Below are 27,470 nucleotides of genomic sequence, written 5' to 3' on the forward strand. Positions count from 1 at the left end.
AACCTTTCCAGGGATCTCCCGCAAGCTTCCTTCAGGTGTCAGAGCCAAGCGGTGTCCACCACCAAGCCCATTCTGCGGAACTTGCGACACCCCCCCCCCCCCCCCGCCTCCCCTTCGGAGAAACAGCCTCTTGAATCGTTCAGCTGCATCTGAAGCTTCCGAATCCCTTAATTTAAAAACGGGTAAATGGAAGCTCTCGCGGGGAAGCGGGTCTCAAAGGGATTGAAACCACTTAAGGAAACAAGGTCCTCAAAGGAAATGGGGTTTCCACAGGGAGCCTGGCAAGCACTGCCTGTTCCCAGTGTTCAAAAACAGGGCGGAAATGGAGGCCGCCCAGGAGGTTGCCCTCCAGTCGGCTGGAAGGGAAATTCGGTTCCACCGCAGCCACAAGTCCGGGAGGCCCCCTGCCCCCGCGTCTGCCCGCAGCCGTGCGAGAGGCGCGAGCCCCTCCGAGCACGCCGCGAAAACAGCTTCGCCTCACGGGAGCGCGCACGCGCCCCTTGCTCTGTTTGCCGTTGGCCCTAAGCCCCGCCCCTTATGCGTCCTCCGCGGAGGGCTGGGAGCCGAGAGCTCGCGCGACCACTCTTCCTTCAGTCTTCTCCAGCACCTCGTCGCAAACGGGGCCGGAAAGCGTGGCGGCGCAGGCGCAAGCGCCGAGAGCGGAGGCGGTGGTGGTGGCGGCCGCTGGCCAGTGTAAGATGGCGGCGGCGTTGGTGGCGGCAGTGGACGGGGCGGCTGGGCCTGGAACAGTCGGAGCAGCCGCTGGCAGAAGGATGACCCAAGACGGGAAGCGGGCTGCTGAGCCTCGCCGGCTCCCGTGCTTGTAACTGCCCCAGCCGGACACCCCCCCCTTGACCTACCCGGTCCGTGTCTCGTTCCGGCTTGGCCTGACCCCCTCGCCCCTGGCCCGCTCCCCGTCAGGATAGATTGGATTCCTTTCCCAAGCTCCCGGGGCTCAGGTCTTTTCCTGGCCCCGACCCGGGTCTCCGCCGGGAGGACTGGCTGCCCTTGCCTCAGGTCAGCCCTGGGGTTGCCCCCAAGAGCCTGCCCCACGGTCCACAGGGACGGCTTTGCTGCTCGGGTGACCCGTTTGGGTGCGCGTGTTTACCCCCTTAGGCTGGGGGAAGCGGTCGCCCTGCGTCTCCCCGTCACCTCGGGGCCACCGCGCAGTGTGCCCCCCTCCCCCATCCCGAGTTCTCGGGCCCAGCACCTTGTACGGAAGGCCGAGGTCCAAGTCAGTTGTCGCCGTCTGGTCTCGCTCCCTTTGTAATACAATTCTCGCAGCTTGCTTCCCCTCACCCCCAGATCTTCCAGGGCCCCGCAGAACCGTACCCTTTTGCTCCCTGTTAGTTGGAAAGCATCTGGTGGCTTGAATTTCTGACTCATGATTGTCGCTGGAGTCTCTGTAAACAAACCGGCACTAACGCTATCACATTCTCTCCGGGATTTCCCCCCTGCCCTGTGGCTTCTTGTTGAGAGGTTTGGTTATGGGTTAGCAGCGACAAGATTCAGGTTTTCCTTTTAAATGACTTTTAACGTTTTAGCGGAGCTGGGAGATGACTTGCCTGGTTCGTGGTATTTCTGTAACTGCCTGGGTTATTTATTCAGTAGTTGGGCTTACTCTGGTTTTAAACAGTGCCGAGGAGGTCTGAAAAGGAACTAAAATGTATTCACAGATATGTCGTGTTATGGTCAGTAGAGATACTTTTGCCATTTAAACTTTAACTTTTCTCAGCCCTTCAGTGAATCAACCGACCTATTTTCTCAGGAGCTCAGCCTGGCCCAACTTCAGTGATAAAGAAGGAAAGGTGAGTAGGAGTTGAAGGCATTTAAATTCCTGAGCCCAAGACAGACCCTACCCTGATGCCCAAGTGCTGACCACTACAGTCATAAAATTCCTACCCCAGTATCCCAAAGAGTTGGGGTGTTGTTCTTGGCTGTGTTCCAGCTCCGGTTAAATTACTTTGACAAGTTTTATGGGCTGTGGGCGTCTTGACTTTCTGTCCTAAACTGTTGCTGGGTATCTTCAAATAACGCACCCCGCCCCCCCCCCCCACCTCGTTAAGCCTAGAAGGGAATGTGTCCCCCTCTTCCTTTATTCATTTGCCTTGTGTGTTGCTTTTCTGTGGATCGTGTTTCTTACGTCGTTAAAAGCTGGGAATTAGTCTGCCTGAGTTCTCTTCAGCCTTTTGTCAAATCGAGTCTCTTCCCTTCGCAGGGCTTTGCATTGTTACTTGTGTTTGGAGGAGAATCTTCGGCTGCTTGTCCCCGAAAGCTGGGAAGTGGTGCTGGGGAGGTCGGCGTCCGAGTTCAGTCCACTTGAGAATTCCAGTTTTGCAGGACATCGTAGTCAAGTTGGGGTTAAAAAAACCCAATCAGCTGCTCTTTAATAGCCGGTCTGAAGAATTTGGGGTCAGCCGAGGAATCATCTTGTGCATTCAGCAGCACAGGCCAGGGTCAGAGAGGGAGTCAGAACATACTCGTAAACGTAGTTTTTGTAAGACTCCTGGGTTTCTGGTAGCGGAGGATAGTGCTGTGGTTGAAGTCCACGGGATGTGACAGAAGAGCTGAGTGGCTCTGGGAGGGAGGCCTGGCTGATTCTTCATACGTTCAGGGTAGGTAGTAGGTAAAGGTTGGGTGGGACACTGCTGAGTTTTGTTCCGTGTGGTGTCCTGATTGGAACATCAGCCGGGCATGTCTGTGTGTCAGTGAGACAGATAAGTACAGCCGTTAGAGCTGGACAGATCAGAACTTAACTACTGTACTAAGATTTATTGGCCATGTGACCTTGGGCAAGCTACTTAAACTTCTCTGACTCTTAATTGCCACATCTCTGAAAGTGGGATAACGCCACTTACCTCCTACAGTCATTGTTGGTCTCGTGGGAGGGAACCTGTGTGAAGCTCTTATATTGTGCCTAGCGCATGATAGACACTGAAAAAATGTCTTCTGTTTTCTTTACACATTGTTGCTATGGCTTTGAATAAGGCATGCGCCAGTTTCTACTTCTTTGCCTTCTGTTTTCCAACGTAGTTTCCTTTTTATTTTTTTATTTTTTGTGAATCGTTTTTAACTGGTCAGCTTAGATGTCTGCTTTGTAGGCACCCATCTACAGTTACCTTCTGAACATGATTGGAGTCAGTGTGGTGGGGGTTCAAGACCAAGAACAGCGGAAATAATTAGACGTCCGTGTGTATGTGTCTCTCTAAATAAATGCGTTCTTAGACTAAACATCAGTGTATCTCCTTAGTTCATCGCCTCCTCCTCTTGGTCTCTGTTCATACACACCTGGTCAGCGTTGACACGAGGATTGGAATTCCTTCCCTTGCTGCTTCAGCGTTCACTGCCTCTGCTCCAGCTACCCCTTATGCCTTTTCCTTTTTTGCCTTGACGAGAATACATTTTTTCAAGCTCTTGGGCTCTGCAGTGACCCCCATCAATAGATCATCAGAGGCCTAGACCATGAAAAGGTCTCCTTGTTCTCGGAAGTGAGTCTGGGCTAGGGAGCTAGGAGTGTGGAGCGTTTTATTTCATCTCCCCAGCTGGCCCGTCTTAACAGCATGATGGCATAGATGCAGGTTTTTAACCTTCTCTTGTTGGCTTTTCTTCTACGTTTTTGGGGGAGGTAAGGGCACATGAAAATTAAAGTGTTGATAACGTCGCAATGAAATCAACTGTATTCATTCAGGCCAGTGACCAAATTAGACTTGGTCAGCTTTCGTTACCACCACCACCAAAAGTAGACTTGGGTAGAGGGTGTTGAGGTGGACTGAGACTGCATTTTTATTATTATTATTATTTTTTAATGTTTTTATTCATTGACAGAGCGAGAGAGAGTGAGCGAGCACGAGTTGGGGAGGAGCAGAGAGAGACAGAGATACAGAACCTAGAACAGGCTCCAGGCTCTGAGCCGTCAGCACAGAGCCCGACACGGGGCTCGAACTCACGAGCCCTGAGATCATGATCTGAGCCGAAGTCAGATGCTTGACCGACTGAGCCACCCAGGCGCCCTGATTTATTACTTACGTTTTTGTGAGATCTGGAGATCTGTGTTGGGAGAGGGGTGGGGTGGGAGGAGAAAAGGAGATATGTTGAAAAAGGTATAACTTTGTTCCTTATTACTCTGTGTGCTGGGTGAGAATCTCTCCTCCCCCAGGGGTTTCACCTTCTGTGCTTCAGGTGACATCTGTGTATATAGTGAACCAGTATTCTTAGTTTGTGGGCCACAACGATAAAATTCTTACTTTTCTGAAGTTATTTTATATTTCAGGGCGTCGCATAAGACTTGTCGCATCTTAGTAGGAAGTATTTCCTAGCATGGCTGAGTGGGAGGGTAGGTATGCTTGTGACTGTGACCTTAGTTCCCACCACCAGCCTGACAGGGCACTGTATACAGCAGTCTGTGGAATGTATAGGAACCAGCACCAGTGCTGTGATCCTTAGCGTTCACTGGGATCAACCTAAGACAGGCTTGTCTGCAGAGAGAGTAAAAGAAAGCAGCCTTTTGGTGGCCTGTTTAAAACAATACTGACATTTCAGAAGCAAAAGGACTCTAGAAGACATTCTGCAGAAGTGTGCCCTGTTGTGGGAGACTGAGACCTTCGAGTTTCATGCTCTCGGTCCTGTGTTCTATCAGGTGAGTTGCAGTGACTAATTAACCTTTGTTTTCAGGAGATAGATTTGTTTCTGGATTGTTTCTACTGGAGAAAAGTTATTCTAAACATGTCTAGGAATTTTCCGGATTATAAAAGACAGAATTAAGAGGTTTTTTTTTTGCATAACATTGCCTTTAAAGTTAGTCGTTAAGACTGAATTAGCTTTTTCTTTTTTAAAAAAACAAATTATCGGTAAGCCAAGATAATCGGCTTACACTCAACCAATTTGGAACCCCGGGCAACTAACTGGAAGAATTGAACCAGCAGTGGACACGGAGGTAGTGACACGTGTATCTCTTCATGTCAAAGCTACCTGCCAATGATTTTAGGTTAGCTTCACAGTAATAATGAAAACTTCATCTTAATGTTTTTGTGCCTGTAGTAGAGGAACTGTGCCACGGTTAGGATTGGTCAGAAATTCTTGTTTACTGATTCAGTTATTTTCTTGGAGAAGAAAGTCCTTGAGAGGTCTTTGAAAGTTAGTGCGTGATGAATTTTGTGACTCGGTCACGCTTCTTTAGAGCAGGCTTTTATCTGTGTCTCTGTAGGACCTGGTTTCTGGGCCAGAAGCCCACTTTCTCAAGTGCTACCTTCACCTCTGGAGTGTGCACGCTAAAGATAAATTAATGAACTGAGTCTGCCCTGAGTTTGCAGATAGGGCCTGGGAGTGACGAATATGACAAAGACGGCATCTTTTTAATGAAATGGTTGTGTAATGGATTGGGTTATTGGCGACATTTTTGGTATCGCGTGTGAGAGGTTAGATATTTGCTCTTGTCGTTGATACGGATCCTGTGTAAGGAGGCCTGTCCAAGTTCTAACGTGGAGCATCCATGCTTGCCTCTCATGTCATTTTGTTGTTGTTGTTCTTGTTTTTCTCAGCCATCTGGAAACCTGTGGTAGGATCTACCTCTAGTGGTAGCCAGGAGGCTGTATTCCCCTGGTGTAGTTTAAGCACTGCCACATTATCAGACGTGTTTTTGACCTTATTTTAGGACCCAGCATTAAGACTCTTCCCTCTCACCTAGTGCAGGTAGGAGGGCACTTCTTGAGGTTTTTAGACTTTCCGTTTTACTGTTTTATTATAAGTTCTATCTTTGGAGCATCGCACTTCCATCTCCTTTCCAGTGATTAAAGAACAGTTTGCAGTGTGAGTGCAAAAACTGGTAATGGGGGCTGGATTCTCATGTAAAGGTAAATCATTTCATCGTGGAAACACAGTGGAGTTTCCTTGGAAATGAATTTTCCTTAGAATCATTTAAACTGAGGTAAATGGGCTTAAATGTTGTCATAAAAGGTCCCTTAAGTCTGTTGCCGCAGACAGCACTTAAGGTTTAGAGCGCATTCCTAACATACTCTGAAATACTGTTACTAGAATTAAAGCCAATAAACTGTAAACACAGGACATTTGGAATTACCACCAGGGAGAGGAGGCATGCATCCAAAGGAGGAAAGAAGTTTCTTGTTCGTAGTGTAGTTGATGCAGGAATTCTTTATTTTCTTCCTCGTCACCTGTGAGGATTGCTTTGAGGTCCTCATCTTGGCCATCCGGTGAGCCTTCAAGAGGGAGAAGAACTCGGAGAGAGGCACCTGGGTATAGTGCTTTACCTGTAGTTCGTAGAGCATGGATGCGCTCGAGAGATATTGACAGATCTCTGAGTCTTTAAAAGGTCAACGAGAACAGGTCAACAGATCTCCTAGACTTAGAACCGTGTCCTCATTTGTGTACGGTGTTTGGAAGATCATTGCTGGGTGGTGAAGACGCCCAGGCTTCTCTAGGAAATGTGGTCTGGAGCCAGAAGTGAGAAGCCAGGAAGAAAATACACGTACCTCCCAGGTACAGACAAGCTCTTTGCAAAAATGTCTTCAGTTCTCTAAACCAGCTTCTGCAGGGTAATGGTATCATCCCATTTTATAGGAGGAGAAACAAACGTAAAAGTGCGTGGGAGGGGCAGAGTCAGACCCAGGTCCGACTGACACCAGAAACCCTTCTGTTCTACCAGGTTCTGTCTTGAAAAACCGGGCTCTTCAGTGCCGAGTGATGAAGCAAATGAGCTCAAAGGAAGAATTCGGTGTTTCTTATAAGAGTGTATCTAAAGAATAAAAGGTCTGTCCACATGACTGCACAAATAAAAACATTTCTGGGGCGCCTGGGTGGTTCAATGGGTTAAGCGTCCGACTTCGGTTCAGGTCACGATCTCGCGGTTTGTGGGTTCGAGCCCCGCGTCGGGCTCTGTGCCGACAGCTCGGAGCCTGGAGCCCGCTTCCGAGCCTGTGTCTCCCTCTTTCTCTGCCCCTCCTCTGCTCACGCTCTCTCTCTCTCTCTCAAAAGTAAACATTAACAAAATTAAAAAAAAAAATACTGAATTGTTTAAACATGGGTTTCAGGTGATGATTGATTGGTAGACTGATGAATTTTTTCAGGAAATAACTTTAATGGACTCAACTGAAGAGATAACTGAGTCCTTTTATGATCCTTGAAGAGGGAGGAAATGACATTCTCCCTTTATATCTGGGGTAATTCCATGGAAAGCTTCTCTGACTCTTCGAGCCTTTTCTCAGTACGCGTCTTTGTGGGCTTCTCTGTAGCATTTGAAATGGGAATTCTCTCTTTCTCCCTCTCTCTCTACATGGACCGTCCCCACCTTCTTGAAACCTTTTTATCTCTTGACTTCCAAGACTCCTAGCACTCCTTATTCCTTCCGCTCTCCTGAGCATTTTCCTGCCTCCCTCTTACTTCTTTCTCTAAGGGTAGATGTTAACCCGGGATTGTTTCCTCGGACTCTCTCACCTTTCTCGGGTACATATGTTTTTGTTGTTGAGTGAGGTAAAGTTTATAAGGTAGTTGATTTTGAAGCTTCTCCATGTAAGTCGTTCCCACGTCTGTATCTCTGACCCTGATTTCTCAAATTTCAGACCTACACTTGTTTTCTACTACCTTCCTGACATGTCAACTTGGATTTTAAACATAAAATCAAATTCATCTCTTCTCCCACATGCCAGCCTCTCATTTATGGGGTTGACTTCCCTTGGGCACCCAGACTCAAACTTGTCTTTTTGATTTTGTGAGCTTCATAACTACCATTGAGCCATCAATTTTACCTCTACAGGGTTCTCACATCAGTTCTCTTCTTGTAATGTCGTCTGCTATCAGCCTAAGACAGGTGCTCATTGCTTTTTACCTCAACAACCATGGCAGCCTTTAAACTGGTTTGTCCTTCCTTTTTTGTCCGTTTCTGTCGATCTTATTATCCTTGACAAAATAATCTTCCTGATGCCTAACACACACACGCACACACACACACACACACACACACACACACACACACCCTACTGCACTCCTTAACTAATCAGCTGTACCCCACCAGCCAGTCAAACCAGACTTGAACATGTTTTTCATCCTCCATGTATTTATTTTCCCATCCTTGTCCTGGTCTTTCTCACCTTTACGCACTGAAATCCTGTCCTTCCTTTAAAGCCCAGTTTATCTTTTTTGTAACCGTGATTGGTGCTTGGGTCACTTGTATCGTAGTTGTGTACTCATTTTTCCTAATCGATGATTGGCTGCAGAGGGGATCATGACTGCCTTGTCTGTATTTGTAGCTCCTGTATTGCCTTGTACGTTGTTGTGTTAGTAGCTTGTCTGTGTGTAGATGGGCCACTGGGTGGTGCCAGAGCCCTATAATTGGGATAAGCAGGGGCAGCCCGAGCGCCGTGCAGTTAGGTTGCCTTGTGCTGTGAAGTCTGCACAACACTGATGGACATTAACTTCCCCGATCCGGAAGCATGTATGGTCTCTTTCTGCTCCTCCGTCCAGCTTACCAGGGGAGACCGGGCAGTGTGGTCAGCCCCTCCAGGCACTTAATAGAGAGCGGCCCAGAACCTACCCCCCCTGGAAACGTGGTTTATAGTATGAGTTTCAGTCTCCTTGGGGTTATCCTTTGAATTTCAGTGCGTGAGGTTGTCTGATGAATAAACTGCATACCAATGGAGTGTGGCTGGTGGCCGGAAGGTTGGCCAGAAGTGTTTATTGTGAAGTAAAGAAATAGTAAGGTGAGGAGAAAGGATTTAAAATGAGCCATTTCAGCTTGAACTCCACAATTGGGGATGGGGAAAGTAGGACTGGTCGATTCCAGATGGACCGCAGAGCCCAGGGCAAAGAGGTAAATTAGGCCCGTGGATGGAGATTGGCCCTGAACAGCTGTCCCGTGATGGGGGTGTCGGGACGTCTGTCCTCCCAAGAGCAACCCGAGACCGTGTGGCTCTCTGGTAGGTGTTTTACCAATAATTGAAGTATTTCCTACCACTGTTTCTCAGTTTCAGAGGAAATTCTAAAACTTTGCTCCAACTACGGGTGTCGGTGTAGGAGAGCGGGGCCCTTGACTCGCAGAGGGAGGCGCACCACGCCAGGCACCGGGCCGCCCGGAGCGCTCCGGGCTCGTGTGTCGGTGAGCTCGGGTCTCAGTAAAGGGAGCAGTGGCGGTACCGTTCGGAGGAGTAGATGTGCCCGTTGGGCCTGAGGTGAGGTAGAACTGTCAGACCTATTTTCCTAGCAAAGGAGTTAAAATGAAATTTAATTTAAGAGAAATTTGAAAAATAAAAGCAGTAAGTATGCAAAATAACAGTACAACCACTGGAACTATTTTGAACTGCTTTCGGTTCTTGATACGTTTAGCTGTCACCAACTAGGTGTTGGGGTCTTTTAGAAGTTTAGGCTTCATCTTGCCTATCTTGCTTTTTTTTTTTTTTTTTTAAGTGTTTATTTGTTTTGAGAGAGAGGCAGGGGTAGGGGGGTGGGGGGGGAGAGCATTCCAAGCAGGGGACGTGGGGCTCAAACTCACAAACTGTGAGATCATGACCGGGGTCGGACGCTTACCTGACTGAGCCACCCGGGCACCCCTCGCTTGCCTTTAATGGTGCTGCTGGTAAGTCACGGGCAGCTTTGGTCACAGTAAAATTCCTCCCACACTTTCTTTTTCGAACAAGAAGACCTGATGTTTTGCCTTCATTTACTGTGGTGTGTTGACCACTTTAGCTGACTTGTTACTGTCACAGGCTTGAGAATTTAGTATTTAAAAAAAAATTGTTTTTCTAGTGTTTATTTACTTTTGAGACAGCGAGAGACAGAGCATGAACGGGGGAGAGTTAGAGAAAGGGAGACACACAATCTGAAGCAGGCTCCAGGCTCCAAGCTGTCAGCACAGAGCCCGACACGGGGCTCGAACTCAAGCTGTGAGATCATGACCTGAGCTGAAGTCGGATGCTTGACCGACTGAGCCACCCAGGCTCCCCATGAGAATTTAGTATTTTTAATTTTTAATGATCGGGCTTTGTCCTTTACATTTTGCCCAACTTCTTCCCCCTGCCTCCTTTCTCTCATTCTCTTTTGTTTGGCCAAATTTATTGAGGGATCATTCACATACAGTAAAATCTATGCCTTTTTTCAGTGACCTGTTCTGTGGACTCTGACAAACGCATACTCACGTAACACCACCACCCACGGTCGAGGCGGACAACAACTCCGTCGTTTCTAGAAGTCTTCTTGTGCCTGGTCGTTGTCCATTCTCCACCCCCATCCAGCAACCACTGATCTGCTGTCTGTCCCCGTAGTTTATCTTTTCTAGAATGTCCCATGAGAGGAATCCTGTTACGTAGCTGCTCGAGTCTTGCTTTTTTGACTTAGCATGACGTATTTGCAACCCGTCCTCGTTGCTGTGTGTGTCAGTAATCCACTCCTTTTTATTGCTCTGTAGTAGTTTATTTTGAGAGAGAGAGAGAGAGAGAGAGAGAGAGAAAGCGTGAGTGGAGGAGGAGCAGAGAGAGAATCCCAAGCAGGCTCTGCACCGTCAGCCCAACACAGGGCTCCAGTTCACAAACTGCGAGATCATGGCCTGAGCTGAAGTGGGACGGACGCTTAATCGGCTGAGCCACCCAGGCGCCCCCACAAAGTACTCTCGTACACTGTATTAACTGCCTCTTTGCTTGGTTTTTGGTTAGTATTTTGTCATATATTGGGTTAAAACTTTAAGGCCTTTTCCTTAAGACAGGAGAGATCTAGGTCACTGGCCTTTCTTGGGTAGAAATTAAAATGACACCTGGATCTTTTTCCCCCATCCCCCAGTAGTTTACTCTTTAACCTTCTGTTTGGCAGGGGTGATGGTTATTTTTAGAGTGTAGGCAGTAGGGCTAATCTAATTAAACTCCCCAGCTACCTGGGACAGTGAGCTCATCAATCGGCTCCTCCAGGCTCAGATTCGTTTGCTCTGGACTGAATTTTACATGGAAATCGATCAAGGTAAAAGCAGTGGATTTGCCGGGAATGTAGTGCAGTAAAAAATGAAGAAAGCAATTTATGTTTGGGTCAAGTAGGGTCCCTAACCTCTGATTATAAAATAACCATCATCTTTGATGGCGGCAGAGACTCTAGAGTGGTTCTTATACTTGAGACCTAGGCCCTGTCCTAGCATCTTAGCCTGTTTTCAGTTGGACACTTGAGTTCCTGCCCCAGAGTTGAGATGGCGTTAAACTTCTTCATTCCGACAGAACTTTATATCATAAGAATAACAACTCCTTTCCAAAGTGATTGTATTTTATTGTTATCATTTCTTGGCTTTTTAAAAAAGTGGTCCTCCTGAATGTGCACCCAGAGGGGTATGGAATGTGGTCCGGTGGTGTATAGAGAAAGAATGTTGGAATTTTTTTTTTTCCCTACAAACATTAAATGTAATATTTAATGTGAATCGGTTAGATAACGTGTATGTACATGCACGCACACATAGTCAGGATTCATGGTAAAAGTTTTCACCGATAGGGGTTTATAATCCGTTTTGAGACCCCTGCTCCAGAGCGTCCTTCTGCAGAACGTTTAACGTAGAATTCTGCTTATCTCGACCGTCTCTGGAATTAACCACTACTGTTTTACAAAAAGAGAAAAATGAAGCCTCAGGAAGGCTAAGTAGCTCATCCAAAGTCAGAAAGGATGCTAATGGCTTACTCATGCTGCAACCCTGGACTAATTTTCAGTCTACAACTAATTTTGCTAAACTCCATGGCCCCTAAAATGTGACCTTCAGAAGCTATCTGCCTTCCAACTCCGTGATTAAACAGAGTTGGCATAAGCATTCACGGGGTTGTCCCTGTTTCTGAATTTAGCAATACGTTCCGTCAGCTTTCTTCCTCACGAAGAAGATCTCATTTTGCAAGAACCGTAAGCCATTTTCCCCGAAAGACCAGCTCTATAGCCTGGGGTTGAACCGTGAGGCCCTGTTCTCCCCCCTCGCCAAGCTAGGAGCTCTGGCTTCTCCTGGCCCCGGAGGCCGGGAGCGCGGCTGTGTTTTCAGGCACCGACCTGAGTCTGCAGCTCAGGCCGTCTGGGCCTCTGGAGGAGTTGGTGCAGTTCGGCTCGAGAAGGGTCTCCGGAGCCACTTTCTTCTTTGGAGGTGGATGATGGTGAGGTGGAAAGTAGGGGCCGGTTGAGAGGTTTGCTCCCGGAGGTCAGAAACCTCAGGTCTCTCCTCAGTTGACCATCATCACGTGTGCTTATGACCTGAGGTTTTTAATCTTAGAGTAGCACAGCTTGTTTTCCTTACCCTGCGGGACTTTTGCAGTTTAAATGGAATGAATTTCAGCCCTGGGTGGGGAAGAAGATGCTGCGAGATGCTAAAGAGTAGAAACAGGGACCGCCGCCAGGAGAGGCCGGTGCTGTGTGCAGACCGCTCACAACACGCCGCCTCCGAGCAGCAGCGGGAGGAAACCAGCCGGCCCCGCGGGCCGCTCTTCGCCCGTCGTTTTCCGCGCGGCTTCACAAATCTGTGCTTTGTTGGCATTGTCTCCCAGCACCCTTCCAGGTCCTTCCCCAGACTCGGCCTTGGTCCTGCCTGTGCATTATTTCCACCCCCTGCCCTGGGCTGCGGAGCGAGCCTTGGGCAGCTGTCTCTTGGCAGGGGACACTTGCTGAAGCAACTTGGATTTCTGTAGAGGAGAGTAGGGGGTAAGGATGCGGGCGGGGCTGCTTCTGGGATAATTGTTAGGGGAATGAAAGGGCTGTTGAAAGATTAGAAGCCAGTGTGCCTGGGTACGAGGACCGGAGTCATAATCATACTTTGTCTTTTACCAGTGCCTTTTGTCCAGGCACTGAAAGGGCTTCACAAAATTCTAGTCTGAATAATATTATTCTTCGCTCTTTGGAATTTGCTCGAGGTGGGAGTGAGGCTCTGTAAAAATAATGAATGTGTTATGGTGGCATAAAAGGAAAAAAAGCTAGGTACCCCGGTTCCCAGACAGGGCTTTGCCGAAAAGATAAATCTGGTGAAAGTTGGTGGAGTTAGGTGCAATAATGTTTGCTGTTTTATGAAACGGACTGAGATGGAAATGTCACCCTCTTCTTCCCCAGCTTTGTACTCGGTGACTTACTTGTAAGAGGAAGAAAGAAACCTTAGGTTCTTTCTTGGGGCAAGGTGCTCCTTGCTCCTGAATTCTAATTCGGCTTTGCTTCTCGTCGTCCTTAGTTGATGTCTGTGCCTGTAAGTTTGAAGCTAGGCATCTGAGTAAACAAAGCCCAAGCTCTCACCCCAAGAGCTTGGTCTCTTCTGTCTCTGTTGACTTGTGTGTAAGATGATGTTCAGAGTCTGGCCCTCTGCTTCATGTTATGAAGACAGTGTTTCATAAAATTATGGACACATCTGACTGAATTTACAGCAGAAGATTCCTGCCTAGAGGGCAATGCTGAAGCTAGCTTTTTGTGTTAAGGCTCTCTGCTTGTAGTACCTGTCACTGGATATATGCCTGCTGGTTCAGGTTTTATTTCAGTTCCTTCCTTTCCATCTGAAAAAGCATTGCCAGTTACTCAGGTAAAGAGATAGCAGTTGACCTCCCAAAGATACTGTCTCTTTATGGAATTTAGACATGGGGGAGGGGGGCCTGATATGATTTTCAGCAGCTGAGAAGCCCTGTTGAGCACAGACTCAAAAAGTTTTTTTTTTTTAAAGCTTTAAAAAAAAAGTTCACTTATTTTGAGAGAGAAAGCAGGAGTGGGGGAGGGCCAGAGAGAGAGAAGTAGAGAGAGAATCCCAAGCAGGCTCCGTGCTGCCAGCACAGAGCCCAGTGCGAGACTCAATCTCACAAAACAGGAGACCGTGATCTGAGCTGAAATCAAAGAGTCGGACGCTTAACCGACTGAGCCACCCAGGTGCCCCCCAGAATAGTTTTTTAAAGTGATCTCTACTTTAAACCCCCAACATGGGGTTTGAACTTCACAACCCCTATATCAAGTGAGAGTCACATGCTCCAGTGACTGAGCCAGCCAGGCACCCCTCAAAAAGTCATTTTTATGAAAACGATAAAGGCCGTGCGTTGTTAAATCTCCTGTCCCTTTTCTCTTCTCTCCCAGATTATTTCCTAATTGTTTCCTTTTCTTCCTCTCCTAAATGCAGGCTGGCTACGGTAAACATCGTTCAAGATGTCCGGCAAAGGGAACGGCGCGGATGGCAAAACAGACTTAGCCAATGGTAAGGGGCCACCTGAGGGTCTCCTCCTCCCCCAGGGAAAGTGGAGGCCTGGAGTTTAGTGGAGGGAAGGACATCTTTCCTAAGAGTGGACCTCTCCTGCGCTGTTTTGTGTGTAGGAAACAAGGAGTTGTGGGAAGGTGCGTTTCCCCGGTTGTGATGAGAGGTCTCTTTCTGTGGTGGCTTACAGTTCGATAGAGCTAGTGGACGACGGACGGAGTTACAGCCTGAACCGACTGGAGTCAGGGCTTGCTTGCTTGCTTTGTAGGGTCTCGGCAAGTGTGAAATCACTGGGTCGAGGGCAGGTTTGAAGGTAGAATGTCGGGATTTTGACATGGGTTATTCGATCAGTGCTTGAACCCTGAGCCAGCTTCTTAACTGAGAAATGTCCTTCAAATGCATAGAATTGGGCAGCACAAGAGTCTAGCGTTCCTCAACGCCTTGCGGGCCAGGACTACAGGCTAAATTCTAGTTGATGTGATTGGTGGAACAGTGAAGCGGAGTAAGGAAAAGTGAGATTTTTAAAAAATGCTGTGTATTGCTCCTTTGTTCCCTTCTTATCATTGCTGTTCATTCATCTTCTTTCTGTAAAAGACAGTGGTTCAGATTTTTTGCTGGGCTTAATTGAAAAGTTCAGGGTTCTAGAGTGGTTTGGAATTTGGCTGTTAGCCAGATCGGGGATTAGCGGGCTATGGCCAGCAGACCAGATCCAGCCTGCCACTGTTTTTGTAAAGTGTGTTGGAACACGGTCACGTCCCAATCATTCACATGGTGCTTACGGGTCCTTTTGTGCCGTAACGGTGGCATCGCGTACTTGCGACAGGGCCCTTTGTAGAAAAAATTTGCCAGCCTCTGGGCTAGATCTTGGTCATCGACTGTTAGGGTCATCTTGCTGAGCTCGCGATTTGCTCTGGCCCTTAAATTAATCTGGTAGAGCCCCCAAGTCATCTTGATCGGTTAATCATAATTTTAACAGTAAATGCTAGGATATTCGGTGTTTACATCTTCCTTCTGCGTACAAGCGAAAGTGTGGTATTTCGTCCTTTCTCACCACTCCCGGTTTCAAAGCCAATTGTGTGTCAGAAACCACAACTACTAATCTTTCTCAGCATCCACAGCAGTCTCAGCAAATGTAGTTCCTAGGAGAAAATTGCTGCACTTTTCCCCTTTTTCTTCCAGTTCCTGCACCAGTTGTTTTCATGCTGGGATCTTAGTTGGGGTGCTTTTTTGAAAAGAGCTGTTTGTGTGTCTCCCAGCCTTCTGTCACTGCTTGAACCAAAGTGCTTGTATTGTTCATCTGTTTTCTGTGTTGGGTTTTGCCTCAGAGTTCGTCGCGAAGGGGTTCCGTTGCCGCCAAGATTTTTAGAAATTGCCGCTCTGCTCCAGGCGACTAAGCGGTCAGGCACTGCTTTGAACCCTTTAAACGTCATTGTGGGGTCGGATAGCTCGTACCAGAGTCGCCCGTCGCCGGTCTGCTTTTCCTAGCGGCCTTCACTTCTGGTGAGGTAAAATTTGGCATCATCAGGAAAGGAGGCCGTGAACAGTGTTCAGAATCCTCATTCCCTCCTTCCTTTCTTCACACCTCGGCTTTAGTGTGGAAGTCGTGGCCGTATTGGCTCTGGCACGTTGCCAGAGTGCTCGCTGCAATAAGATCTGGCTGTGGTTGGGAGGATGCAGTGTCTCGTTGTCGGGGGCTAGATTGCTCCAAGTGGCCCAGTTCTTTTATGGCCACCAACATGGCAGACCGAAAAAACATGCTGAACTTCCCTTCCCGGCGCCCTCTGGTAGCGTTGCTTGTCATCAGTTGTGCGTGTGCTTCCTGGTAAAACTCTACCTCAGGGTACAGTTCCAATAACTAGATGTAGTGCTAACGTTATTAAGTCAATGGAAGTTGTTAGAACACATTTATTAGCAAACAGCGAACCAGGAACCCAGGACCACAGTTACCGCATGTCCCTTCTACCTCCTTCTGGATTCTTAGTGGACTTTAAGACCTCAAGGGAAGAAACTGGGATTTAGGAGGTGGGAGGTGGTGGTACTTCCTTGAAGTAGGAAATCGTTCTTGTCTACACCCACTGTCAGAATGATTTTAATCTGTTATTTTCTGCCTTCCTCTAAGAAGATGGAGGTGCCAGCTGTTGCTGGGAATGGCTGTTCTTTTTTTTTTTTTTTTTTTTTCCTATTTGACTTAATTGTTTGCTGTGCTTAATAGACGTGTGTCCAGCAGAACAGAGCTTAAGGTAGTTGTATCGGTTGTACTTGGACTCAACCTGGCTGTGCTTTGCTAGAGAGAGGCGGGGGGGGGGGGGGGGGGGGGGGTGGGGGCGGGTTGTTGTCAGACTCTTGGGCTGCCCTGTGGTTCTTCACTTGGGTTGAAGCACCTTTGTTTGTGTGTGGCTTTGATCTTAATCTTTCCAGTTTCTTGTCCTGTACGAGACTCCCCCCCCCCCCCCCCCCCCCCCCCCCAGAAGGTAGTCTTTATGGTAAGCACTTGAACAAAAGCACGTTGACCAGAGTTGGTTTCTGGATCTTGGGGCGTGATGATTTCTTGGACCGAGGAGGGAGCATCCTTCTGATCACTGTCCCGTTTCCTTGTCTTCCCCCTCGCCCGCCCATTCCTCACTACCATGCAGGAAGCCTGTCTAGCAGTCCAGAGGAGATGTCTGGCGCTGAGGAGGGGAGGGAGACATCCTCAGGCATTGAAGTGGAAGCCTCAGACCTGAGCTTGAGCTTGACTGGGGATGATGGTGGCCCCAACCGTGCCAGCACAGGAAGCCGGGGTACAGATACAGAGAGCTCAGGTGAAGACAAGGACTCTGACAGCATGGAAGACACTGGCCATTACTCCATCAACGACGAAAACCAAGTGCACGACCGCTCAGAGGAAGAAGAGGAAGAAGAGGAGGAGGAGGAGGAAGCGCGCCCTCGGCGCCGTGTCCAGCGGAAGCGGGCCAACCGTGACCAGGACTCATCAGATGATGAGCGGGCCCTGGAGGACTGGGTGTCTTCGGAGACATCCGCCCTGCCTCGACCTCGGTGGCAAGCCCTTCCTGCCCTTCGGGAGCGGGAGCTGGGTTCTAGCGCCCGCTTTGTCTATGAGGCTTGCGGAGCAAGAGTCTTTGTGCAGCGTTTCCGCCTGCAGCATGGGCTCGAGGGCCATACTGGTTGTGTCAACACCCTGCACTTTAACCAGCGCGGCACCTGGCTGGCCAGTGGCAGCGATGACCTGAAAGTGGTGGTTTGGGACTGGGTGCGGCGGCAGCCGGTGCTGGACTTTGAGAGCGGCCACAAAAGCAATGTCTTCCAGGTGAGGCAAGGGAGCAGGACGGCCACTGGGAAAGTCAGGCAGGAGTTAGACAAGCCTGAGGTGCTTGGAGCGGGAGCAGACAGTGAGTCTGGGCTGGCCTCGGGGCTCAGTCCTGTCGTGGCTCCCTTGATAGCTTAGAGGAGTTAAATACGCTGAAAGAGCCATGACTGCCTTTCATTCTTCCCAAGCCTGGTGGTGGTCGGAAGCCTCGTTATAGGTCGGGTGCTTGGAAGTCATCAGGAAGGAACTCGGGGGGCCCTGATAGAAGGCATCCATCTAAGAGCAGAGGCTCTTGAGCCAGACGGGCTTCCCATCCTGGCCCTGCCCCCTCGCTAGCTTTGTGATCTTGGGCAAATTCTGTAATCTCCGGCTTCAGTTTGTGTATCTGTAACGTGGAGCTAGTAACAGGATCGTGAGGATTAATACGGAAGCTGAGCAGTCTAGAATCCTGTCTTGTACTTAATAAACGTTTGATGAATATCTGTTAGTATTGTCCTTCTCGTTTACTCATCAGCCCCTCCATCATACTGGAACTAGCATTGATTCCTGGGTGGGAGCTCTTCTGCGGAGAGAAGGCGCTGGTTGCCTTTGTAACAAGTTTCCCTTTGCTTCCTGAACCAAGATAGACTTTCCTCCTCTTTTCCTTACGGTTCTCCCCCTCGTAGGCGTAGCCCTAGTTCACCTGAGCACTAATCCTGTGCCAGTTCAGCCTTCCAGAGTCACCTGCAATGCCGTCTTCTATCAGAAGGTTTTCCTCCCTCTTCTTTAACTCTTGGAAGAAACTGGATTTGAGCCAAGGGTATAAGGCTAGGAGAGCCAAGTTTCCAACCGTTGCCCAACAGAAGGGATGGGGTGGGGCCGTTATCCCGTTTTTCCCTCTCAGATTCACCTCCTCAATTTCTTTTGTGTATCCCTTTTTGTCGTTAACGTTCCAGGCCAAGTTCCTTCCCAACAGCGGTGACTCCACCCTGGCCATGTGTGCCCGTGACGGGCAGGTGCGGGTAGCAGAGCTGTCTGCCACACAGTGTTGCAAGAACACGAAGCGTGTGGCCCAGCACAAGGGAGCGTCCCACAAGGTAAGTAAGCTCTCGCCCCCACGGTTGTGTGGTCCAGCTCCTCAGCCCCGGATCTCAGCCAAGGCCTTCGTAGATCTCTGCCCGTTGTGTCCCTTCTGTTGTGGACACCTGCCTCACTTCTCTCAGTCCTAAAATTTGTAGCTGGAAAGGGAGAAAAAGCAGCCACCCTAAACTTCTTGGAAGGCAAGTGTTTGAGAGCTCTCTGGATCTTGCACGTGTGGCATTCAGTTGATGAAGCCGAAGCCGACCCACGGTTGCTTTGGAAATCCTTGAGGTCTCCTGCGGCTTCCAAACTTCTTAAATCTACTTCGATTGTTATCTAGAACATCTTAACAGCGCCAGAGCCCTAGTGGTCGGCTCCTCGCATGTGAGAGCACCAACTTTTTGCCCAGGTCTCAGGGCACAGACAGCACTATTTCTGGAAGCCCTATTTAGAACTGGGAATATAGGACAGACAGTCATGGGGGCAGCCAGTGAGGAGCTGCGAGCTGCCTAGTCTCAGAGTGGTCATACTGTGGGAGGAGAGTGGCCCGCTTTTACAAACCCTAAGCTAATGTGTATCCTTTTCTAGCCCAAATGGCTCGGAAAATATGAAAATTACCTATTTCTTTGATTCTTAAGCCTACCCCAAACCTGCTAGTTAGCTAATTTTTAGAACTACGATGTAGAGAGTGACACTTGGGCACCATTTTTCTGCCCACCCGAGAGTGGAATTGATTTTGAGAATGAACCTTAATGGCTGACGTTTTTCTTTGGTATTGTTACTCAGATCCCTTGAGGACTTAGTTGAAAAAGCAAAACTCCTGTCCTCTTGACTTGTATGGGATCAACAAGCTCTAACTAATTCACACACAACAAGAGAGAATGGGTTTATTAGTTCTTTTCCTGGGGTTTTATAACAAAACAGCTAGGCAGGTTTCTCACTTAGGTATTTAGTTAGTTAGTTAGTTAGTTAGGTAGTTAGTTATGGGACAGAGGGCACAAATGAGTGAGGGGCAGAGAAAGAGAAAGAGAGAAGTTGGGGCTCACCTGGGGCTGGCTTGTATTTTACCCAAAGCAGGGCTCATGCTCACCCGAAGCAGGGCTTGAGCTCACCAGATGTGGAACTAGAACTCATGAACTGTGAGATCATGACCTGAGCCCAAGTCAGATGCTTAACGACTGAGCCACCCAGGCGCCCTCTGGAGATATTTAAAATGCAGTCCTTCCCGGGGTGCCTGCGTGGCTCAGTCAGTTAAGCATCCGACTTCGGCTCAAGGGTCATGATCTCACAGTTCATGAGTTAGAGCCCCCCATCAGGCTCTCTGCTGTCAGCATGGAGCCCACTTGAATCCCCCGTCTCCCTCTCTCTCTCTGCCCCCCCCCCCGACTTGTGCACGCACACACACACTGTCTCTATCAAAAGTAAATATTAAAAAATAAATAGTAAATAAAATGCAGTCCTTCCTAAAGATAAAGGAATAAACTAGATGGCCCTGATTCTAATCTGTAGAAACCTCATCCTTTCTTTTTTTCTCCTTCAGTTGGCCCTGGAACCGGACTCTCCCTGTACGTTCCTGTCTGCAGGTGAAGACGCCGTTGTTTTCACCATTGACCTCAGACAAGACCGGCCAGCTTCGTAAGTGTAGCAGTAGATATTTTTACATCACTGGACCTCTTGGCCTTGAAAGTACCCTACGTGTCCTAGGTAATACCCACCTCTCCGGTCAGTCCCCAGAGTCCCTCTGTGCCTATGCTAAGAAGCAGATTGAGGTTTAGGGCAATTCCTCACTTCTTTGTTGTTGTTTGTTTCTCAGCAGTGTAGCACTGTTCATGTGTACTTTTATTTCCAGAACGAGATTCAGTCATCTTACGTGTGAGTTTGAATAACTTGTTGATCTCCTCTCCATTCACTTGGGTGCCACTCAGCTCACCCACAGGAAGCACATCACCCTGCAGGGCAGCTGAGACATACGGTCCTATGTAGTTTTCAGTTATTTATAGAAACATGTAAACAAATGATAAATCTTGAACAAAAATATTGGTAGCTACAGTAGAGTTCTGTCTTATCACAGCTCATTTAGACATGAATTTGAGACTCGTGATTAATGATTAAACCCTTCTCAGCTATGTGATCTCATAGAAAGAACATAGCATCTTGTTTGGATCTGGACAGACCTGGGTCAAATTGCGACTCAGGCACTACTAGTTACGACCTCTCTGACTTTTCTGAACCTCAGTTTCTTCAGTCTGACTTTGGGCATAATCAGTATATCTTACTCTCTTGTCTCTGAGGGTTATTGATAAAGGTGCTTGAAGCCCCAGCATAGTGTCTGGCACTATGTTTGGAACTGATTATATTATGGCTACTAATTATTTTACTGTGTTAAAATTTTAGTTCTTATAATAAACAAGTACATCTTGTTTAAAAATTTCAAATAATAAAGTATGTGGGCAAAATGTATATGCTTCTTCATGCACATCTCCCCCACCCTCACTTTTCTAGCTATTGGTACCCGTTGTTAAAAATTTTGGAATACCTTTCCAATCCTTTTTTATACTTTTATGTACCTTAATATATACACATATGTTTCACCCATGTATATATATACGTACATACACGTAGGATTCTGCAATTTGCTTTTTTCACGTTATAATGTGTTTTTGGAGTTCTCTCTACACCAGACCATAAAGGTCTACTTTACAGCATTGGTGTAATACAGTTTATTTAATTGCTACCTTGTTGATGGATTATCTAGATTTTTTTATTGTCTTGTTAGTCTTAAAAACATAACAAATTTTGGGGTGCTTGGCTGGCTCACTCAGTAGAACATGGGGCTTTTTTTTTTAATGTTTATTTTGAGAGAGTGTGCACGCGCACGCACACACACACACACACACACACACACACACACACGAGCTGGGGAGAGAGAGAGAATCCCAAGCAGTCTCCACACTGTCAGCACAGAGCCCAACTCTGTCAGCACATGAGCCGAATTCACGAATGTGAGATCATGACCTGAGCCAAAACCAAGAGTCAGACATCTAACGGACTAAACCACCCAGGCGCCCCTAGGGAATATAATCTTAAGGCTGATTATTATTAGACTTATTTTTATTTTATTTTTTCTTTCTTTTTATTTATCTTTTTAAGTAAGCTCTATGCCCACCATGGAGCTTGAACTCCCGACCCCAAGATCAAGTCATATGCTCTCCTGACTGAGCCAGCCAGGCACTCCAGACTTTTATTTTTAGAAAGGTCACTATATATAGAAAAGGTTGTCTAGAAAGTGGAAGAATTTGAAAAATGTTTTAGGCTTGTAGAAAGGATGTACTGTACTTCTATAAACCTTCAAGAGAATGAAGATTGGGAGATTATGGGTTTTACTGGAAGGTGAACAGGCCTGGGTGACAACAGATCTACCTTCTAGACTAGCTTGCAGTTGTTTAGTTGTGAGGAAATAAATTAATTTCTTGATCTGCATGTTTGTGGTTTTCATTTTAAAGTTCCAGAGTAGGGGCAGGGGGAGAAACGCAGAGGTGAAGCAGATGGGCTGAGTTTGTTCGGTCTGCTCTGGTAGAGAGCTGTGAGGCAGGTGGGAGAGAGCTTATCCTGTGCGTCAGGTCCTAGGAAAACCACTGTGAGGCCACAAGGAGTTGGGAGCCCAGTACTGGGCAGAACAGATGAGTGTGTTAGCTCCCTGGATTTGGAATGAAATGAGGTACACGGTGGCTCTGGTGTGAGCAGTGATAGATGGGGAATGTAGGAGAAACTTCACGTAGGAGCAGGCCCAGATTCTGGATTTGGGGAATCAGGGACTGTGAGTTTTCAAAGTTTTTGTTTTAAGGATTGAAATAGTAGCGGAAAGCTTGACTGAGGTGGGGAGCCGAATGGCTGGAAAATCCAAGCTATTCTTAAGTTTAAGCTGGTGCGTGAACATCCACTTACATCAGAGACGTTTTTGTGTGAAGCTGGCGTAAGGAGAACTTTTATGTATTTATGATAGCTGCGTCTCTGGAAGCTGGTGGTATTGGCCGACCTCTTAGGAAAAGAGTTGGCTTTGGAGCTGTGGATGGGATATTCATTTAGCCAGTGGCAACCAGTTTGAGATCTTCTTCAAAGGAATTCTTTGGTCTGACTTGTAATTATTTTCCTTTTTTTTTAATTTTTTTGCTGGAACATACCTGCTTACTAAAAAACTGCAAATTTTATAGCGAAACTTAGTAAATTTGTTTCCTGTGTTTTTGTGGGCTGCCTCCTCCTAATGTGAAAAACATTTTTCCCCCTGCTGCCATCGCGATTAATCATTGAAACAATTTTTTTTTAAGTTTTTATTTAAGTAATCTCTACACCCAACATGAGACTCGAACTCACGACCCCAGAATCAAGAGTTGCATGCTCTTTCGACTGAGCCAGCCGGGTACAAGATTAATCATTTTTGTAGCACATCTGCTAGTTCCCCAGAGGGCCCAAGGTACTCTGCATTCATCCACCGGGAGAGAGAATTCTTTGTTTCAGGTGAATAAAGTGAAGCATTAGGAGGATTGAGTTCTGTCAGGATTACAGGACAGTGAAGCCCTATTTCATAATCTGTCCCCCCCCCTTTTTTTTTTTTTTTTAAGTTTATTTATTTTGAGTTGGGGAGAGACAGAGAGGCAGAGAGAGACTCCAGCTCGCACCCAGAGAGCCCCATGTGGGGTTCAAACTCCCAAACTGTGAGATCAGGACATGAAGTGAAGTCAAAAGTCGAAAGCTTAACCAGCTGAGCCACCCACGTGTCCCCAGGTTTCTTCCTTTTGCTTCCACATGGTCACCTTTATATTTGTCTGACCCTCTCCTTCTGAAGGTCCAAACTGCCGAGAAAATGGAATGGTCCTGTGAAAAGCAGCATCTGCTCGTTCTCCCGGTCTACAGCCCGATTAGACGGGGCACCCGGGTGGCTTGGTCGGTTAAGCGTCCAGCTCTTGATCTTGGCTCAGGTCATGATCTCTTGCTTCATGAGTTTGAACCCTGTGATGGGCTCTGAGCTGACAGTGCATGGCCTGCTTGGGATTCCTTCTCCCCCCCGCCCCCGTCCACTTGCGTGCTCTTTCAAAAAAACAAAAACAAATGATTAGAGCTGTCTCTTCTCCACTGCTGGTTTTATTCCTTAAACTCTTTTGGGATGTGTTTTCTACCTTGTGTTTTTGAGGGTTGTGTATGTGTGCGTATTTCCTAATGACGTTCATTTTTAATGATTTCCATCTACTGTTTTAATGAAAGGTTACAGAGATTTTAAAATCAAGTAAAATCTCTCCACTTTGCTTAGCGCATTTCTAGGCTGGAGTGACTTTGACCAGGCAGAGAGGATGCTAAAATCATTTCTTTACCAAGAAACTCGTTGTCATGGTTCTATTTCTTTCAGTTTCCATAGCAACAAGATGAGCAAAACTCTAGAATTAAAAACGAAAGCTAGAACCCAGCCCTTTCCTTCCCAGTCTTTCATTTCCTGTAAATTTACTAACCTCTGTGATGTCACATTTGACTGGCTGGACACTTAGACCTGGGAAGCCGTAGTGCCACCTTTAAGCTGGGACAGAATAGAATGATTTAGTCCGAGTCTTCTGGCTACAACTTCAGAATTTTAGAGAGTTTCCTCAGGACCCCAGTACCCTCCTAAGGACTGCCTTTTGTGGTACAATCAGAGGAGTAATTTAGAGAGGATTAGCCAGCCTTGTAGACAGCTGTCTTCTTAGGAATCTCCTCTCCTAGCTCACTTCGGGTAAAGGAAGAATGCTGGTTTCCTCCGGGCTGTCCCTGTGCCAGGAAACTGTGGCTTGTCAGTCTTCAGTGTGCATGTTTAGAGCTGGGTTGTGACACTTCTGTGGAATCCGGGAGACAGATTTAACCCTAAGGTCCCTTCTGGCCACTGTTTTCATGATCAGTCCTCTTGCTGACTGCTCCCAGATGATTGGGAGGGTAAAGTTTTTATCTAGGACGGGAAGGTGTGGGCAGGGTCGTCATGTTGGGCTCCAGCTAAACTGACACCACCTGGGGAGCAGTACTTTTGCGTACGTGTACCTTACATGTCTTGGGGAACACCGGAAAATGACTTCACTACGCATTTGTTTTTCCATTCCTCAAAGTAGCATTTATTAAATATACGTGGAAGTGATTTTGTCTTGTTCTTGTTCCAGTGTTCAAAACTAACAAAACCACTTTTCCCGTTTCTAAGTTTTTATTTATTTATTTATTTATTTATTTATTTATTTATTTATTTATTTAGAACATGCACAAACATGTGAGTGGGGGCGGGAGAGGGGGGGGTGGGGGGGGGGAGAGAGAGAGAGAGAGAAAGAGAGAGAAAGAAAGAATCCCAAGCAGGCTCGTCGCTGTCAGCTCAGAGCCTATCACCGGACTTGAACTCACGAATCGTGAGATCATAATCTGAGCAGAAATCAAGAGTCAAATGCTTAACCGACTGAGCCTCCTGGTGCCCCAAGACCACTTTTTTCTTTCTTTCTCAATCAGAATCTGGTTTCTTCGTAGCTTTGTCTGCATTACTCTCTGCTCTCTCTTGCCATGACCATCTGGGTATTTTCGAGAATACAACTTTTCTACTTTTCTACTCTTAAAGGAAACTGGTGGTGACAAAAGAGAAGGAGAAGAAAGTGGGGCTCTATACGATCTATGTGAATCCTGCCAATACCCACCAGTTTGCAGTGGGTGGACGAGATCAGTTTGTAAGGTGAGTCTGGCTCCTTTGTGTCTGTGAGGAGTTTGAGACTTGACGCGTTGGCTGCCGCCAGGTGTCTCTCGTGGGAATGTGTGAATGGCCTAGGAGTCCATTGCCGGCCATCTTGAGTTTTTTATCGTCTTCCAAAGAGTTTAAGCTCCTTCTGAGGCATTCTGTTCCCTAATGTAACGGTCCTGATGTGGGGGGGGTGGGGGGTAGCTTACCATATTATAGAGATGATCAAGTTTTAAAGAAGTTTGATAAATTGGCCAAGGTCCCTACAGAGCAGCTGAGACATAAACCCAGGTTTACTAGCAAATGCTCTATTAGTAAATATTTTCCACCATTTTTCATGTCTAAGTTAACATGTACTAAAAATTTTGAATGGTTTCAGATACAGATCTGAGTGGGAGTACTCACTGTGAACTCAGGGTTTTTGACTCCCACCGTCATGAACCAGTTTTCTTTTTTCATAGTGATACCTTCGTCACTGTGAACATTTGCTGTAACGCTTGCTGTTGAGGCCCATCCTGAGGAAAACCGGAGTTCAGAGATTCAGTCCTCATGTGCACCACTTAGCTTCCTTCTAGCCCTTCGTCACAAACTTAGTCACGTCACAAAACCCCTACCCAGTTGGCCTGCGTGAACTGTATTTCTGTGGCTATACCATCCCCCTTTGCTGAGTAATCATCAGTTTAAAAGGGAGGAGACAGAGGATCACTAGGAAAATAAATGACCTTTTGCTTTCCTGGTGGTGGGTGGAAAGCATTATCTTCCTTTTTCAACGAAAACACATTTTTATAACTGTGTTCTGAAATTAATTTCATTGATAAGTGTCTTGGGGATAGATTCAGTTTTTAGAAATGCATGAGAGATGACCTTCCGTTGTTCAAGAATCCTGCCACAAGAGAATTGGGCAACTTTGTTACTCTCTACTTCCTGTCTCCCTTGCTTTTCAAATTCCTGTCCTTTCTTCACCAATAACAGATACATAGTGGTAGTTTTTGTTTTGTTTTGTTTTTTAAATAAGAAGCAGTTGATCAACAGGGGTTGTACTTGTCAGAACGACCAGGTGGTGCCTCCTGCAAATAGGGCATTTACTGAAATTCCTGATTTGGATTTCCTGCCTAGAGCCCTGGATTGCTTGAAAAGTCCGTGTCTGTAGATCATTCATCCACGGGTCCTTGATGTTTGGAGGAGACTGAAGCAGTTGGCTTTATTGAGAACTGCAGTTGATAATGCCTTAATCCGAAGCTAATACTTGGCCATGGCTAGAGAAAAGCTGGAAATTAGTTTTAGCATGTCAGCACAAGGGGAAATACTTCGATTTTCTGTTTCTTACCAGCTTCAGTATCCTCTGTCCCTTTGTACATCCCAGATTCTGAGGAGATACAGGCTATTTACTTGGCAGAAGCCTGTGTGGGTTTTGAGGCCCCCTGACCCTGTGTAAGCAGATGGCCCTTGTAGCATCCCAGCTCTTCTCTGACGTTAGGGTCGTCTCCAGTTTCTCTGGCACCTCTTCGGTTCAGCCAGTTGAATGTTTTGGGATTTCCCCATCAGAGCTCACCTTTTCGGTACAAATTTGAAAATATCGTTACCGTAGAGTTTACATCATACGCCAGTAGCTTTCATTCCTAGCCTAAAGGAATTCCTTCAAGGGAACACAGAGAAATAGCTCACTCGTCCTCAAGGCCTTTGCATCATGAATACGAAATTTTGTTTTAGTATTGTGAGGGAGCGTGGAAAGGGAGCCTAGAGAGACATGCTTTTTGGTCTGTGACCCCAAAAAGGTGGGGGAAGGAGGGGAAAGAAGGGAAAAAGTAGGCAAATGGAGACGGTGGAGGTGTGAGTGCCTCCTACTAAATCTTGTTTGGGTTGGTTAACGAATCGAAAGGAGTGAAGAAGAGGAGGATGTATCAGCTGAATGAATCCTGTGGTGGTTGGTGGACAGGTAAATATATTGGTAAAGGACTCGGAGTGGGTAGATGGTCCCTTTGCCTCCCTGTCCTTCGGCTGATCTTCACAGAACAGAGAACACTAGATTACCGGCGGGTGGCGGGGAAGAGGAGGTGAGGCGGGAAGAGGAGGTGAGGGGGGAAGAGAGAGACTGTAACGTGACGAGTGGGCGGGTACCTGGAGGATGGTGGAGGGAGGTAACATAAGGGTGCTGGGTGCTGAGGTCATGCCGAAGCCACTCTTTGTCTGATTTAAAACGTGAAGGGCATAGAAAGACT

General features: G+C 47.2%; 1 protein-coding gene and 1 long non-coding RNA gene across 5 annotated transcripts in view; one reads left to right on the forward strand and one right to left on the reverse strand.

Annotated features, from left to right (window-relative positions):
* The first annotated feature begins 571 nt into the window (after nt 1-571).
* DCAF8 (DDB1 and CUL4 associated factor 8) overlaps nt 572-27,470 on the forward strand; it is a 40,705-nt gene continuing 13,806 nt past the window's right edge. The window contains exons 1-8 of one of the 4 annotated variants that reach the window (XM_042926515.1): nt 572-863; nt 1,736-1,808; nt 6,659-6,762; nt 14,087-14,161; nt 16,792-17,465; nt 18,401-18,541; nt 20,065-20,159; nt 25,138-25,248. In XM_042926515.1, the coding sequence (XP_042782449.1) occupies nt 14,113-14,161; nt 16,792-17,465; nt 18,401-18,541; nt 20,065-20,159; nt 25,138-25,248 (1,070 nt within the window). In that variant the 5' untranslated portion in view covers nt 572-863; nt 1,736-1,808; nt 6,659-6,762; nt 14,087-14,112. Of the gene's footprint in view, nt 864-891; nt 1,018-1,735; nt 1,809-6,658; nt 6,763-14,086; nt 14,162-16,791; nt 17,466-18,400; nt 18,542-20,064; nt 20,160-25,137; nt 25,249-27,470 lie in introns of those variants that run through there. The other 3 variants (XM_042926511.1, XM_042926512.1, XM_042926513.1) reach the window with 3 other exon arrangements.
* On the reverse strand, nt 8,333-25,905 carry LOC122212486. Its single transcript, XR_006199167.1, has 3 exons — nt 25,657-25,905; nt 10,140-10,402; nt 8,333-9,204 (listed from the first exon to the last, which is right to left on the reverse strand). It is a non-coding gene; the product is annotated as an uncharacterized LOC122212486 (long non-coding RNA).

This window comes from Panthera leo, chromosome F3, assembly GCF_018350215.1.
Source record: "Panthera leo isolate Ple1 chromosome F3, P.leo_Ple1_pat1.1, whole genome shotgun sequence".
In the NCBI taxonomy this organism is placed as follows: domain Eukaryota; kingdom Metazoa; phylum Chordata; class Mammalia; order Carnivora; family Felidae; genus Panthera; species Panthera leo.